The sequence below is a fragment of the Pongo pygmaeus genome, chromosome 4 (assembly GCF_028885625.2).
Source record: "Pongo pygmaeus isolate AG05252 chromosome 4, NHGRI_mPonPyg2-v2.0_pri, whole genome shotgun sequence".
NCBI classification, from domain to species: domain Eukaryota; kingdom Metazoa; phylum Chordata; class Mammalia; order Primates; family Hominidae; genus Pongo; species Pongo pygmaeus.
Window position 1 is genome coordinate 155,841,876 of NC_072377.2, and position 16,628 is coordinate 155,858,503.

At 49.9% G+C, this 16,628-nt stretch overlaps 2 protein-coding genes across 10 annotated transcripts in view; one reads left to right on the top strand and one right to left on the bottom strand.

Annotated features, from left to right (window-relative positions):
* Nucleotides 1–4,837: 4,837 nt before the first annotated feature.
* On the top strand, nucleotides 4,838–13,607 carry GPX3 (glutathione peroxidase 3). The gene is made up of 5 exons (XM_054487454.1): nucleotides 4,838–5,367; nucleotides 9,973–10,126; nucleotides 11,531–11,648; nucleotides 12,038–12,137; nucleotides 12,524–13,607. Exons 1-5 carry the CDS (start codon nucleotides 5,281–5,283, stop codon nucleotides 12,743–12,745), a joined length of 681 nt encoding a protein of 226 aa, XP_054343429.1. The 5' UTR covers nucleotides 4,838–5,280; the 3' UTR covers nucleotides 12,746–13,607.
* A 950-nt stretch (nucleotides 13,608–14,557) lies between these two features.
* The window catches only part of TNIP1 (TNFAIP3 interacting protein 1), a 58,041-nt gene continuing 55,970 nt past the window's right edge, over nucleotides 14,558–16,628 (bottom strand). For 4 of the 9 annotated variants that reach the window (XM_054487445.2, XM_054487452.2, XM_054487451.2 and 1 more), the window contains one exon: nucleotides 14,558–15,361. In XM_054487445.2, the coding sequence (XP_054343420.1) occupies nucleotides 15,327–15,361 (35 nt within the window). In that variant the 3' untranslated portion in view covers nucleotides 14,558–15,326. The remainder of the gene's footprint in view (nucleotides 15,362–16,628) is intronic. The other 5 variants (XM_063665610.1, XM_054487448.2, XM_054487453.2 and 2 more) reach the window with 2 other exon arrangements.

Here is a 16,628-nt window from a genome sequence, read left to right on the forward strand (position 1 = left end):
CAAGCCTTTAAGAGTGTACAGCTTAAACCAGTGCTATCCAACAGAGATATAATGTGAGTCACATGTAATTTTACATTTTCTAGTGGCTATATTTTAAAAAGCAAAAAGAAACAGGCAAAATTAATTTTAAGCATATGTTTTCTTTAACCCAATATATTATTATTCTTTTATTTTTATTTTTGAGAGAGAGTCTCACTCTGTCACCCAGGCTGGAGTGCAGTGGTACAATCACCACTCACTGCAGCCTCAATCTCCTGGGCTCCAGTGATTTGCCCGGCTAATTTTTAAAATTTTTGTAGAGATCTGGTCTCACTATGTTGCCCAGGCTGGTCTCAAACTCCCGGGCTCAAGCCATCCTCTTACCTCAGCCTCCCAAAGCGTTGGGATCACAGGCCTGAGCCACCATGCTCAGCTAACCCACTACATTAAAAATATATTTAAAATATTTCCATATGTAATTTTATTAAAATTATTGAGATATTTTATATTCTTTTATCACACTAAGTCTTCAGAAAACACTGTGTTTTATACTCACAGCACAGATCAGTTTGTACTAGCCCCACTCCAAGCATGCAATAGCCACACACGCCTATGGCCTGCCTGCTATATTGGCTTAGAGGTTAATGGCAAGGGCTCTGGAGACAGTATATGCGGAGGCTAAAGACATTCTGTCTAGGATGCTGATTCAACCATGTTGATTTCTGATTAACTCCAGTTCCAGGAAAGCCGCTAAGATTTTCAGTTTATCTACTCTTCCTTGTGTAAGAGCATGTCCTTAACATAAATATTCCCCTTAGGTGAAAACAACCTTAATATTATCACACTTCAGTTGGCCTACACATCCCTTCAATAGGGAAATCACCCCTTCCCTATGCTATATAAGCCCTGGGCTGAGGAGGGGTCCACTATCTCACTTGGGGATCCACTATCTCACTTCTCACTTCACAGCCACCTAAGACTTCTGTGGCTTCTGTTTGTAAGCCCCTAATAAATGTTTCTTTCTGAGAAACTGGGTATGTCAGCTTCTTTCTTCAGCTTCTCAGCCTCCTCTGACTTTGGCTGGCGCGGGGGTGGGGTAGGTTTACAGAGACCTGTTCACAGCAGAATAGTACGTGTGGGTCAGAATCCTGGTTCTGTGACTTACCAACTGCATAACCTTAAGCAAAGTTGCTTAACCTCTCTATGTATTAGTTTCTTCATTTACAAAGTGGGGATAATAATGTTGGCTACCTCATGAGGTTGCAGAGATTAGTTAATCTAAGGCAGCACCTGGTATAGATAGGATATTGAGTGAATGCTGGCTGCTACTCTCTTTATGCTAAAGCTTGGCCCATGGAGATCAACTGGTCTAACACCTCGTTCCATAAATGAGAAAACTGCAGCCCAGAGTTTGGAAGGCACTAGTTTCACAAGCAAAAACTACAGCCACCCACCTCTCCTCTTGATGAACTCCCTGTCTTCTGGCAGGCCCTGAGATCAAATTTGCCAATTATTTAGGAAACTGGCAGCTCCAGGGCCCCAGCTCGGTTCTGCAATTTCTCTTGATTGCAAAACAAGGGCTATGGTTTGAAGTTGGCACTGAAGTGACGCAGGCTGGGCCTCACTTCTGCTTCCACCTAGGCTCATCAGTTAGAGTGGCTGATCCCATCTTTGAGTTCAGAACCTGAAATATTTACTAACCAATAATAAGGCTGGCTTTCGTTGTTTTAACTTTTTACAATCCTTTGAGTTTATTAACTTGTGTTCTATCTTCCTTGAAGACACAGTGCATTAGCACTTTTTGTAAAACCTCCTTTTAAGTCGTCTTCGGTCTCTGTTCACCTACCAAGTATGTAAGTAGTGAGCTCCCTGTAGAGGTCTCTAACAAATAGGATGAAGAGGTTCCGAGTGCTCACTTGTCTGGAATGTGGAAGACGTGTTCTCAGACTGGAAGCAAAACTAGCTTATGATTCTTCTACAGCTTCTCTTTCCATCCCTCCCTTCCCATTTTGCCCAATGCAAATCATCTACTCTCCTCTGACAAGCCTACTCAGCATAACCCGCATGTCTTGAATCTTCCTAGAAGATGAAATCAGACCAGTCTTGAGGGCTCTACATGGTTACAACTTGCTGACTTGAAGCTCTCCTTATTCTATATGCCAAATATTGTTTTACTTGACATTAATTTATTTGATAGACATGTATCAAGCAACTGCTATGTATTAAGCTCTGTGCTGGTGCTGGTGCCTTTTTGGATCTTATAATTTAGTGCAGAAAACAGACAAACAAGAAATGATGATAAAGTACAACAAAGGGTCGATGAAGAAAGTGTCAAATACTCTAGGAACTATAGGAAAACAAGGGGACCATCATGAAATTCCTGTCTTAAGACGTGACATTAGTGGAGACATGAAAAATGAGTAGGATAGAACCAGTTAAAGGGAGACAACCTCTGTTCCAAGCACAGGGAACAGCAGAGATGAAACCTGGAAGTGAGGGAGAATGGCAGACTGCAAGAACAGAAAAATGTCCAGTATAGCGGAGGCAGAGAGAATATGGAGAGTGTGGCAAAAGATGAAGAAGCAGATGGATTTTGAGGGCACTTTCTGAAGTGCTAAGGAATTTACACTTTAACCTGAGGGCAATCGAAAGCAGCCTGGTGGAGAACAATATATTTCAAAACATAGGGTCCTTGAGAACAAGTCAACCAAATGTATTTAAAAGGCTGCTGATGAAAATATTGGGAAGTATTGTTTTCATTCTCATTGTTTTCACTGTCATGCTCTTTGTGTCAATGGTTAGACCTCCTTTGAAAGCTGACTGCAGCATGAAGGCCCTTCTTAATGCCAGGGCAGGCTCCCCAAGCCTCCCCACCCCACTGTCCATGTCATCAGTTTTGTACTCCTGTTTCGTATGGCTCAGGCTTTCCTTACACCCTTAGGAATGAAGAGCCACAGATACCACCACTGAGAGACTGTCAAAGATCCTTGTTTAATAGGTGGACAACTGAGATCAGAGAAGGAAAGCAACTTTATTACTTTCTGTAGCAATCCAGGGGTAGCATCTCAGGTCTCTGGCTCCTTCTTGTCTCCCCCAAAGAAATAGACCACCAGGACTGGGATTAAGGTGAGAAAAGTGAGACACAGAAGGTGCAAAATGTAGAGATGTCTGCTGCCAGGTGCCAGCCTGCACTTGTGTGACCATAGGTGCCTTCCCTTCCGTCACCCTGCTGGTCTCTGCTGGAAACACCGTTGAGGGCAGGGACTTTGGCTTCTAGACAACTCTTCAGCATCTCTCATGGTGTTAACATGTTGCTAGGTGCCTATTTTGAGGGTCACTAGATGCCTACTGATACTAATGAACAATGGATTTTTGGCAAACTGATGTGCACACAGATGTTTATATTTTAGGATAAATACGAACCTCAAAAGACAACAGAACAACATGGAGAGGGCCTGAGACTGAGTCTAGAGACCTGGATTCTGGTTCCCTCCCTGCCATCAGTTGGTTATGGGAACTTGGATAAACTGCTCCTCATCTCTAGGCTTCAGGGAAATGAGGTGGTTGAATAAAACGTATTGAGCACTTACTGGGTGTCAGCCATTGTTCATATGCTCCCAGGCTTTAACTCAGCTAAAGACTTTCCGGCCTCTGTGGTTCCTTCCACTTCAACAGCCTGTGGTTTCAGGTGGGAAGACTTCATAGAGAATGCAAAACTTGAGAGACATCTTCCAAATTCCCATGGGGATGTTAATACCTTTAATCATAGTAAAGGTATGGTTTCTCAAGGCATTTCTTGGTCAGAAGAAAGTTCTAGAAGGCACTTAATCCTAGGACTCACACTACCAAGGCTACAGCCAGGCCAACTGCCTCACAATAACCTTAGAATATGTCTGAAGACAGATTCTCAGCTTCTGCCCCTAGAGATTCTAATGCAGTGATTCCAAAGTGGGGTCCAGGAATCTGTATTAAAGGCTTCCCAGTTGACTCTGGTGGTCAGACAGATTTGAGACTAATTCCGTCACATTCCCCATCTGTGGACAGGATCATACCTAGACAGCCCAGCCCTAGAACTGCCTGGCCTGATCGTAAGTGTTCCATGGAGATTTTGTTTTTTAATGTAATGAATGATTAAGTCAGCAAATACTTTACATCTGTTGTGTGCTAGGCCCTGTGCCAAGTGGTGATTATGGGCCCTATTCTCAAAGGACTCCTGGTCTCGGTCTGTCACTTACTTTAGAAACAAGTCATCTAGCCAGAGCCAGAAGGGCACTGGAGATCACTAATCAATCCCATCATTACACAGCTGAGGAAACTGAGGCCCAGAGAGTAAATGCAACATGTTAAAGACTACACAGGGAGCAAATTTATTTTCTGCTTCTAAACCAGGTGGTTTGGCCACAGATAGGCCAAGAAGAATACGAACAGACAAGCCTTGCTGGGTTTCCCACTCAGTTTATTACTATTAGACCATTCCCTTTTTCTCCACTCACATTTCTGCGCATTTCCATGGTCTTCATAGAATCTAAGCCTAAAAATAGACAGTTTTCCTTGAGTCTTTGGGTCTTCATTTCTGAAGACTCTCATGTCACAGAAAACTTTAATTAAATAAATCTCTTATGCTTTTCTCTTGCTAACCTGTCTTTTTCTGCAGGCATGTCAGCTGTGACCCTTATGATGGGGAGGAAAGGCACCCCACCTTCTCTGTCCCTACAGTCCCAATGTCCTACCCAGAATGGGGTTTTCAAAATCCCAGGACACCCACTCTTTGTTTCTTAAGCACTAAATCTATATATAGTAAATGTTTCTGGAAGTTTAACTTCAGATCTTGCCGAAATTTCAAACTCTCAATTTCCAGAGGACCATCGCGAGGTGTTTTTAAAGCCTCGATAGGAATAAGAAATGCTTCCCAGAATGGAGACTTCCATCAGTTCTTGGGAGCTATTAGGCCCCTTGCCCTGGCTGTAATGGAGACCGCTGTGCCTGCCTCCTTTCGCACTTTGGAGCCAAAAGAGGAAGGGACCGCCTCCCACGTCCACAGGGACCTGACTTCCACCTCTCTGCCCAGATTTGCTTATGTCACTGTCGCCCCGGGCCGGGGAGGTGGGGAGCTGAGGGCAAGTCGCGCCCGCCCCTGAAATCCCAGCCGCCTAGCGATTGGCTGCAAGGGCCCCGGCTTGGCCGCGGATTGGTCACACCCGAGGGCTTGAAAGGTGGCTGGGAGCGCCGGACACCTCAGACGGACGGTGGCCAGGGATCAGGCAGCGGCTCAGGCGACCCTGAGTGTGCCCCCACCCCGCCATGGCCCGGCTGCTGCAGGCGTCCTGCCTGCTTTCCCTGCTTCTGGCCGGCTTCGTCCCGCAGAGCCGGGGACAAGAGAAGTCGAAGGTGAGTGAGCCTCCGGGCCGGGGGCCGGGAGAACAAACCTAGCCCCTCGGTGTCCAGCGCTCAGTGCAATGCACCCCTTTTCCCAGGCTCCCCGCCAGATGGGCGATCCCCAGGTGCGAGGGACCTCCTGAACCCCTTTTGCCGCCCCCTCCGCCGCCGGGACCCCGCCCCCGACTGTCGTCGTCTCGTAGTTCCATCTGTTGGAGAGCCGAGACCTGGTGCTTCAGGCGGGCAGAATGACTAAGGGAGGAAGGTCTCTCTCCCCGAGCTCGCACTTTCTCCCCACTGCCACCTCGAGGGTCGCCTTGCTACATCTATGTCACCTCCGTGCCTGAGCTGCTCCCCTTCAGTAGGGCCTGAGAGGGAGGGCGTCACAGAAAAAAATGCCTGGCGTCTGGGTGGGCTGTGCAAGTTCCCAGGGAGACAGACAAGGAGAAAGGGGAGAGGCAGCTGGGTGGTCCTGGTCCTGAAGAACTGCTGTGGGGGGCTCTTCTACCCCAAGAATGATACAGGCAGGTCGAAATGGCCACTTGGATTTAGGGCATTGGTAGAAGAGGCAGAGATCTGTGCTAGAAAGAGCTCTGGAGTGACAGTGCAGAACACTGAGGACCCTGAGTCCTTACCTGCGCCTGGACCCCCGTTTCTCCATCTGCAGGGGGGAGTTTGGGGGTGGGAGTGCATGGGGCACAATGAAGCTGAGGGCCTCAGAGGGGATGCTTGGAGAAGCTGAAAAATCCCCAAGCTGTTCTCTGAAATTTCCTCCTCTGGGGCAGCCTCACTACCCAGGAGTGTAGTCAGTCCTCATTAGCCTGAGGAAACCTGGTAGCCGGAGAAAGCTGGGGACTAATTCAGAAGAGAGAGAATTCTCTGGAGCCTCAGTCTATTTCCAGCAGGTGTGTGGCCCATACCTGGAGTGGGGATACTGAGGCCAGGAGTGGGATGACCCAGCATGCTTATCTCCTTTGACAGTATATACTGGGGTGGGCTCTGTAGACCCCTCCTCTACCCAGGGAGTGGGAGTGGGTGGGGAAGGAGGCAGAAGCCAGGTGTAGAGATAGACTCAAAGAGAGCAATTTCTGTCTCCAGCATCCCAACATGCATAACTCACATTTTTGCAAGCTCTGAGCTTGTGTTTCTAAAATCCTCTGGGTCTTCACTTTAATTAAGGTCTTATGAGTCTAGGATTCTATTTCCAAAATTCTGTCCACTTCTCAGGAAGCCCATTGCAAGCACAGGGTTCCTTCCATGTTACTCACCCCCTTTCTGTCCTCAGCCTAAATCCCATTAATCAGCCTCTCCTTGGAGTCAGTCTAAATGGATGTGAAGCCACTTCGTCCAAGTCCCCTCCTTTTTATCCATCCCTGTTCATAATCCCCAACTCAGAAGGCATTTTCCAGGTCAGGAATGGGGTTGATTTTCAACATTGAGGTTTGGGGTGGGCCATAGACAGGCCAGCACCATGGAGTCAGTCCCAACCTCTCAGTTTTGGAAGGGTCAAAGAAGATACAATTGGGCCCTGCCTCAAGAAGGCTAGTGGGGAGAACGTGGACTCCATGAACAACTCATCATAGCTGTGTCTTCTCTGCAGAACTCTGGGGAAGGATAAATGGACTCAGAGAGAATAGGATGGGGATGGTCTAGAAAAGTTTTAGGGTGAGGTGTGATCATATCACATACAACCAGTCAGGACTTGCTGGCTAACGAAAGCCTGGGCATGCCCATCTCTGCTCCCAAGTTCTTAGAGTTCAGATGTCTAAGCTCTGGATTAGGACCCAACCACTCACCTTATCCCCAACTCCAGGGTAAAGAGATAGGGTTATGGGGCATGTGGAGAATGGAATGGACGAAAGGTGACTCAGCCCCAGAGAGGTGTTTTCCTCCTACCAATTCAAAGGGAGAGGCTAGAGAAGAGACGGGGTCCTCCTCTTCTTGCTGTGTCCCCTCCCCAGTCCAACTTCAGGCTGCCCACGCTCCTTGTCTCTACAAAAGGACTGCAGAAGCCGGAAAGAGTGACAACTGCTGACGTGCATGGGATCCTAGTAACTGCTGGTTTCTAGGTGACTAAACCTGGCAGAGAGAATCATGGAACTACAGGCTGACAGAGTTAAAGGGCCCTTAAGACAGCCCTGAACCTAACTCCATCTTACAATGGAGGAGGTGGAACCCCAGGAAAGGGGGTCACATGGCATCAGAGACACAGCAAAGCCCAGCACTCAGGTCTCCTGGCTCCCAGACCACTTCTCACAGCATCATATTGATAGGAGTGATAAGATGGGAGAGGAGAAAGACACAAGACCAGCAGCCCCAGCCAGCCAGAGTCCTGGCTGAGTCCCATCATCCAACTCTCAAGCCATCGGAACCCTCTTCTCTTGCCCGGCTATGGGAGGATTCAGGCACCCTCATGGCCTCTCCCCTTATCTCCTCCGGCCACTGTTTCAGATGCAATGCTCTGGGATTCCACGTGCCCAGAGAAGGGAAGGGGGCTCATAGAGGACTGAGTTGCAGTGATCAGTGGTGAGTACAGCCGTGGTTCTCCACCCACGGGCCACCTTCTGACCCCCACTATCCCTTGACATGAGATTTCGTTCCAAGAGACTCCAGGTCTGTTTTGCTCTGCCAACAGATTCCCACAACCGTTTTGGGCAGCAGCATGCTTATCTCCCTGGACAGTATATGCCCAGACAGTGTAAGTGACTTGCTCAGGGCCACACAGCCAGCAAAAAATAGAACCTAATGAAATAGGGTTCTCCTTGCCACATCCCCAAGCTGAAACTGTGCCCAGAAGCTGGTCCTTCTGTTTACAAGCTCCCATTATTAGGACAACCTGTAATCTTTTTTTCTTCTATGTCTCAGAGTTCATTTTTGGATCATGGCAGAGTAAAAAAAGTGGAGAGGCTATAGACATGCCTGGCTTTCTGGCCACTAGATCTTTGTGGCGGTCTAGGGTGTATTTGTTGTGCCCCAGTTTGTCTGCATTTTAAGGTGGAACTGGCCCCGGCTGGGAACGAGGAGGTCCAGGAGCAGTAGGAATGTTGATCTTAGGTCTTGGGCCTGCCTCCAGCACCCACCAAAAGTCACAGGGTGTGGAATATTAGACTCATGTAAAGCAGAAAGTTTGCACCAGAGCCAAGAAGAGAGCTTGCAGCTGCCAGGAAATGGCCTGGCGGAGGAAGCACAGCCTCACCCGGCTCAGCAGACCTGCTTCATGACAGAGGCAGTTCTTCCCCACCCTACTGGGGCCACGCCCTGCCAGCATAGATCACTCCCTTCACCTGGTCAGGCCCAGGTACCTTGCCTCAACAGCAAGTTCTCCAGAATTGAGGGGAAGAGAAGGAGTGAATTTGCTTCTCTAACTCCAGCCACCTGTCTCTGCCCTCGCCTGGTCTATAATGCTACTTTGCATTCCATTTGTTTATTGTCTGCCCACCTCTCAAAGGATATCACGGCCACAAAGGACCTTAAAGACCACCTTATACAATGGTTTCAAGGTTTTTCCTTCCCCATCACGACCAGCCCACCTGCCAAATGTGTCAATGATGCAATGACATCCTTTCAAGAATAGTCTCAGAGTTTTGTTGTCTGTGTCAGGGGCAGAATAGGCTCATAGACCACATCCTACTAGCTAGCAGTGACCCCAATCCCCCCTCTCCCACTGATCATGATCCTATCAAGCCATCATGGTTGACCTGGTTGAAGAGTTGGTTCGGTTCAAGGTTCTTATTTTATAAATGAGGAAACTCAGGTCCGAAGAAAAGAAAGGGCCAGTTCAAGACCACACAGGGAGTTAATGGCAGAGGGACATGGAGTCCAGGTCTCCCAGCCCACAGTCCACTGCACTCTGTCCCTCCTTGTCCTGGAGGCTGACTGTGAGCAGCAGCTGGGGAGGAAGGAAGGCATAAGGGTCATCACCAGCCTGCTCAGACCTGGAACTCAGACCCGAAACATTAACACATGCAGGTACTGTTGCTTTTCCCTACCTCACCACAGCCCTTTCCCCCATGCCTGGCTCTCAGTCCTGCTTCCCTGTTTGGTAACAACAGCCTCATCTTTCCTGTCCTGCAGACTGGGAGCCTCTGAATCACCATGTCCATACTGCCTCTTCCTCCTTTCTGTTCAGTTTTTCCTTCACACTGGCCTAGTTCAGGTTCTCATTCTCAATTGCCTGGATTATTCCAACAGCCACCCAACCAGTCTCCAACAGCCTGTCCAGGAACCCAGTCATCAGCTTTAGGGCAGTCTCCCTGAGAGCCCAGTAAATGTTCTGAAATTGACATGTGATGTGGAAGTAATTAGCAAAATAAGTCATTCTCCAGGGTTCCATAGCACTCACTTATTAAGTGCTTAATACGTGCTTATTAGGTGCTTAATATTAATAAGTGCTTATTAAGCACTTAATATTAAGCACCTAAAAAGCACTTATTAAGTGCTTTCATAATCATTATCTTAAACAAGGAATTAGGAGACATCAGTGCTAGTCCAGTTCCAATTCTCGGTGATGATTTTGAGAAAGTCACTCTCCCTGTTGGGATCTTTCATTCTTTTGAAAATGGAGATGTCCAAGTTCCTTTCCAGCTCTAACTGCTCCTTTTACGGCCTGTGTTCCAGATGGACTGCCATGGTGGCATAAGTGGCACCATTTACGAGTACGGAGCCCTCACCATTGATGGGGAGGAGTACATCCCCTTCAAGCAGTACGCTGGCAAATACGTCCTCTTTGTCAACGTGGCCAGCTACTGAGGCCTGACGGGCCAGTACATTGGTAAGAGCCCACCCTTCCTCCCTGCTTTATTTGGGGCTGTATGGCATATTTCAATCACAGGAGCTTTTCTGGTGCATAGGGGGAAGGGTGATGGCAATCACGAGAGTCCAAGCCCCTTTTCTCAGCTCCACTGTGTTCTGTGGTTTTGTGAAGATGATTATATAAGCCTGAGGTCTGATTGCCTTTGGACCTGTTCTAGGAGATTCCTAGTTATCCTTCTTCATCTCTGGGCACCTCAACAACCCTAAAGGCAGAGGGATAGAGATTAGATTTGTGCTTAGAGCTCCCTTTGGCTGGAGCATGAAATGGTAACTGGAGCTCCATCTTGCTGAGAATATCTCATTTTCCCTCAGCCCCATCTGCTTTGGTGCTTCTCTTGGCAGCTCTCTGGAAAGCAGGCAATTGCCTCGAGGCCCCAGAGCGTATGCGTGGTGTAGCGGGATGAAGGGGCAGGCTACACTTCTAATGCCCATTCTAAAATAAACTTTGAAGATGATCTAGTTTAGCCTTCCCCTCTTCTCAGTTTACAGATAGGAAACCAAGACTCAGAGTGAAGATACAACTTAAACAGGGTCACAAAGCTATTAGCGGCGGAATGGGGCATTTGGCCCAGGTTTCATGATCTCCTGATATGCTTACTCCTTTCTCCCTCGCTGGGGTAGAATAGAGGCTAGGGGAACAGGCAACCAAAGGCAAGTGACAGCACCCAGGGGAAAACGCTTTGGGGCTGAGCAGTCTACTGGCAGGGGGTCAGGGAGGCAAGGGCAATCTGACCCTCTAAGCTCTGCCTGGCAATCACAGGCGAATTCCCGGAAGTGGAAGGACGGTGGTCACGTGGCCCAGTGGCTCTGAGTGCTTTGTCTGGGATGCTTCTCTCTAGCCTTGGAACACAGCAGAGTGCATTTGGGCAAGAGATGGGCTGGGTGCTGCTGCAAAAGAGACCAGGGGACACTGAGGAAACTGGGGAGCTGGGCCAGGGCCTCATCTGTGTTCCTGATTTGCCAAAGATTACGGGAGGGTTGTAACCTCACCCCAAAGAAGTTCTCTGCCTTGTATCCAGGGATGGATAGTTCTTGCTCCAGGAAACTCAATCCTGAGGGTCCTGAATGACTGCTCTAGCTGGCCCAGGTGGAGGGCCTTGGCAATGGGCAGGTGACTGACAGCTGACTTGAGGAAGGATATTATTCTTGTCCTCCAAACCTCCAATCCATCCGGATTACGGTCAAGAGGATAGAACCTGAGTCCCAGCATTGCTGTGAACTCACTGGTGATCTTGCACAAGTCCCTCCCTTTCTCGGGCCTCAGTAGTTCCAGCGGCACAGCGGGTGAGCCGGGGGAGTGGTGTGGATGAGACAGGGCTCCTCACCAGGATACTCCCATGTCTGCTCTTTCTCTTTGGCCCAGAACTGAATGCACTACAGGAGGAGCTTGCACCATTCGGTCTGGTCATTCTGGGCTTTCCCTGCAACCAATTTGGAAAACAGGAACCAGGAGAGAACTCAGAGATCCTTCCCACCCTCAAGTGAGTGCTCACTCAGCATCCTGAGAAAGCTCCTCTCACATGGCCCACGTGTCTTGTATCAACCCCAATTCATGGTGGACATTTACCAGCCACCAAGAACCACTCTCCTCTTCTAGGATCCCCAGTGGACTGAGGGAAGGGAAGGGACAAGAGAGGGAGAAGGACAGGGACAACTGGTTGTGATGTGCATCCGTGGGGAGCACCAAGGTTGGGGGACACTGAAAAGGGACCAGGCTGGAAAGGAAGACCGTGCACATTCACTGGCTCCTGCTGCCCACTGCAGAATAAATCCAGACCCCCAACACCCTCTCCCCTGTTCTGTCCCTTCCTCTCATTTCTGAGCCCTGTGCCCACCTCCTTGGGACCCACCTAAGAACATTTCTCAACAGGTATGTCCGACCAGGTGGAGGCTTTGTCCCTAATTTCCAGCTCTTTGAGAAAGGGGATGTCAATGGAGAGAAAGAGCAGAAATTCTACACTTTTCTAAAGGTGAGTGAGCTGCCACCTGTGTTGGCTGGGGCTGCAGCCCCTCCTGGCTCCAGCCCACAGCGTCAGGGCCCATGCCACCTCCCCTGCTCCTGGGCTCTTGGGGAATTTCTTGGCACCTGACTATTGTTCCAACTAGAGGGCTTTGCAGACCCTGACTAGGTTCTCATTGGCCCATTTTACAGAAAGGCCCAGAAGGAGGACCCAGAGTGAACATACTAAGGGTCTCAAAATCTTCTAGAGCCACAGCTGGCACTGGCAGTCTTCTAACTCCCAAACTGGGGCTCTTTTCTCAGGGCCAGGCTTTTCTCCCACCCCAGGAAGGCCTGGGAAGGAAGAGGGTCAGGGGGCCTCAAGCAAGGTTGACATTCCTCTCATCCCTGCTCTAGAACTCCTGTCCTCCCACCTCGGAGCTCCTGGGTACATCTGACCGCCTCTTCTGGGAACCCATGAAGGTTCACGACATCCGCTGGAACTTTGAGAAGTTCCTGGTGGGGCCAGATGGTATACCCATCATGCGCTGGCACCACCGGACCACGGTCAGCAACGTCAAGATGGACATCCTGTCCTACATGAGGCGGCAGGCAGCCCTGGGGGTCAAGAGGAAGTAACTGAAGGCCGTCTTATCCCATGTCCACCATGTAGGGGAGAGACTTTGTTCAGGAAGGAATCCGTTTCTCCAACCACACTATCTACCCACCACAGACCCCTTTCCTATCACTCAAGGCCCCAGCCTGGCACAAATGGATGCATACAGTTCTGTGTACTGCCAGGCATGTGGGTGTGGGTGCATGTGGGTGTTTACACACATGCCTACAGGTATGTGTGACTGTGTGTGTGTGCATGGGTGTACAGCCACATGTCTACCTATGTGTCTTTCTGGGAATGTGTACCATCTGTGTGCCTGCAGCTGTGTAGTGCTGGAGAGTAACAACCCTTTCTCTCCAGTTCTCCATTCCAATGATAATAGTTCACTTACACCTAAACCCAAAGGAAAAACCAGCTCTAGGTCCAGTTGTTCTGCTCTAACCGATACCTCCACCTTGGGGCCAGCATCTCCCACTGCCTCCAAATATTAGTAACTACGACTGACATCCCCAGAAGTTTCTGGGTCTACCACACTGCCCAACCCCCCACTCCTACTTCATGAAGGGCCCTCCCAAGGCTACATCCCCACCCCACCGTTCTCCCTGAGAGAGATCAACCTCCCTGAGATCAGCCAAGGCAGATGTGACAGCAAGGGCCACGTACCCCATGTCAGGGGTGGCGTCTTCATGAGGGAGGGGCCCAAAGCCCTTGTGGGCGGACCTCCCCTGAGCCTGTCTGAGGGGCCAGCCCTTAGTGCATTCAGGCTAAGGCCCCTGGGCAGGGATGCCACCCCTGCTCCTTCGGAGGACGTGCCCTCTCCCTTCACTGGTCCACTGGCATGAGACTCACCCGTTTGCCCAGTAAAAGCCTTTCTGCAGCAGCTGAGCCTACTGTGTGTGGCGCTTCTTCAATGGTGGCCGCCCCCGCCTGGGTGGGGAGTGAGGAGGAGGTGGAGCAGGGTAAAGCGGGGAGGATGAGAAAAGAACAAATACAACAACAAAAACTTTTTACAGTGGGTGCAAAGGCAATTGCGGTTTTTGCCATATGGCAAAATCCAAGGCTACCTCCCCACCCCACAATTCTCCCTGAGATCAGCCAAGGCAGACTGCAAGGGCCATGTAGCCCTGTCAGGGGTGGCATCTTCATGAGGGAGGCACCCCCGCCACAAAAAACGGGCAAAAATTGCAATTACTTTTGCAACAACCTAATAGCTAGGTGCAGTGGCGCACTTCTGTAGCCCCAGCTACTTGGGAGACTGATGTGGGAGGCTCCCTTGAGCCCAGGAGTTTGAGGCTATAGTGTGCCATGACTGAGTCTGTGAAGAGCCACTGCACTCCAGCCTGGGTGACACAGTGAGACTGTCTCTTAAAAAAAAAAAAAAGAGAGAAATTAGAGAATGCTTTGAGTCCCTGCTTTTTGGCTCCTACCTTGGCCCACTCTGCTTCTCTCACTCAGCATTTGGAGTTTATAAAACCAGTTCTGATCTACTCTCATTCCCTCCCACAGTTCTCCACGTCAGCTAAGGTTAAGATGAGGTGTTCTGTTTGACAGATGAGGAAACCGAGGCTCACAGAAGGGCCACGCCTTGCCCCAGGTCTCCTGATGAGTGAGGGGCAGGACTGGAATTTAAACCCAAGTCCCCTGAGTCCTGGCCTAGGCTCCTTCCACTGCCCCTGGTTGCCCTACCCTCAGGGAGGCCCTGATATGTCACCATTACTCAAGAGTAATGGCGACCATCTCAGGGAAAAGAAGAAAAGGGGAACAGAAGGAGGGACCCAGGAAAGCAGGGGGTTGATAGGGGAACATTAGCGCAAAAATGAACATGAGTCAGAATGTTGATCTTCTTCAACTTGGATTTATGTCCATGATTCGTGCAAATAGCTATCCAGGGATGGACAGCCACCCTAATCTGGGCTTCTGGCACCACAGGCCTCCAGCTATGGGGTCCAGGGTCTGAACCTCAGGGCCTGGCAGCTTCAGGCTGGGGCCCCTCGGCGGACGTGGCTGGCATGGCCTTCTCCCATCTGTGGTGGCTTTAGCAAGGCTACTGTGAGTGGTGGTGGAGAGGGCCCCAGAGCCAGAATATCTGTCACTCTCTTCTGTTCCGGAGACAAACCCACACTTCCCACAGCTCCTCACAGAGGGGTAGCGGTGTGCGTGGGGCAGGTCCTGCTACAGAGCTTGAAGCAAAAATTAAACACACACACAAATTGGTCATGGCAACTAGAGGGCCTGAAACCACTTCCGGGAGGTTTTGAAGGAAGGGGGTCTTGGCTGCATCCCACTCTTAGGACTGCTGCTCCTGGAGGCTTCTGCAACGGATGGCAGGTCAAAGCCGGATGAGGCCTCTCTCCACTCAGCAGCAGGGAAGTGAGTTTTTCCCAGTCACTCTCAGCAGAGTACAAATGAAAGCCTTCTGGGTGGAGCCTCCCCAGTCCTGTAAACAGCTCAGTTCAGGGACTGGTGTACAAGCTGGCCACCCATCTCAGCCTCTCATCCAGCTGAGGCTCTGGCCACACCGTGCAAGTGGCTTCTAGTTTTTCGGCAATCTGAGATCAGCTGGCTCTGCAAGATGAAGGTGGAGCCAAATGACACAATCTGGTCTCACTGAGGCCCCTCACGGTCATTTTTTGGAGACTCTAAATAAACAAAAATTTTGAGAACTTCATGATTATGTGGTAGAGTGAGTTTCAAAGTCTCTTATGGAACGCAATACAGGAACAGTGAAAATAACAGCTAGAGTTACTGGGTGCTACCAAGTGCCAGGGTAAGTACCTTAGGTATGTTGGTCATGTAATCTTCACCCAGCCCTATGAAGAAGGCAGGTTATTATCCCGTTGTAGAAGAGGGAACTGGGACACTAAGAGGTTTTAAATGACTTGCTCATAGTTCCAGGTCCAGGAAGTAGTGGGGCTAGGATTTGAACCCAATCTCAAATCCTGGAGCAATTCTGGGGAGGGAGCCCCTCCCATTAAACCTATCTCTACCACTCATCAAAGCAGCCTCCAAGGGGCTCCACTGAACTTGTAGGGCTCTTCAGGGAAAAACAGAAAATGACTGAGCAGCCCAATCCCTTCTTCCAGTCACCAAATCCTCCAAACCACAACCCCTCCAAGGTGTCCGTCCCATGGCCTCTACTCACCCTTCTGCAAAGGGACACTCGCTACCTCCCAGAGCTGGCTCCATTTCTGTACAACTGTGTCCCTTAGAAAGTTCCTCTTCATGTTGCGATGGACTTGGCCTCCCTGTCATTCCCACCCACTAGTTATAATTCTGTTCCCAGAAGTCCCACAGGCGAGGTGGTGCCTTGTGCCCCATGAGAGCTCTACAGGGAGCAATGGCAGTCGCTAAGGTCCCAATCTTTTCACGAGTGGACACAGCTCCAGGCTCTTCAGCCTTTCATGGTGGACACCATGGTCAGCGGAGCTTTTCAAACAGAAATATGGTCATGCCACTCTGCTTTAAAAATGTCCAGTGACTACACATTATGCTGAGGATAAGACCCAGGCCTCCCACCACGCTCCACAGGCCTGCACGGTCAGGACCTGGCTACATCCCGAACCCTGCATTGCCCCTCTCTCTCCCTACCTTGTTCTTGGCTCCAGCCACACTGGTCTTCCCTCCGATCCTCAAATCGGCTCCCCTACTTCCCCTCCTCCCACCAAGGCCTCTGCATTTGTCATGTTCTCTGCAAAAGCATCCTCCACCCCTACCTCTCCACCTAGCTAGTGTCACTCATTCTGAGAGTCTCAACTGAAATGCTGCCTCCGGTCTAGGTCGGCTTCCTCTGCTATCTGCTCCCACAGAAACCGGCTCTTCTTCCTTTAGGGCACTTGAGTGCAGCCTGTTTGTGTGGTGTTTGTTTATTCATTTCTGCCTCCCTCATTAGACATTACGCTGCATAAG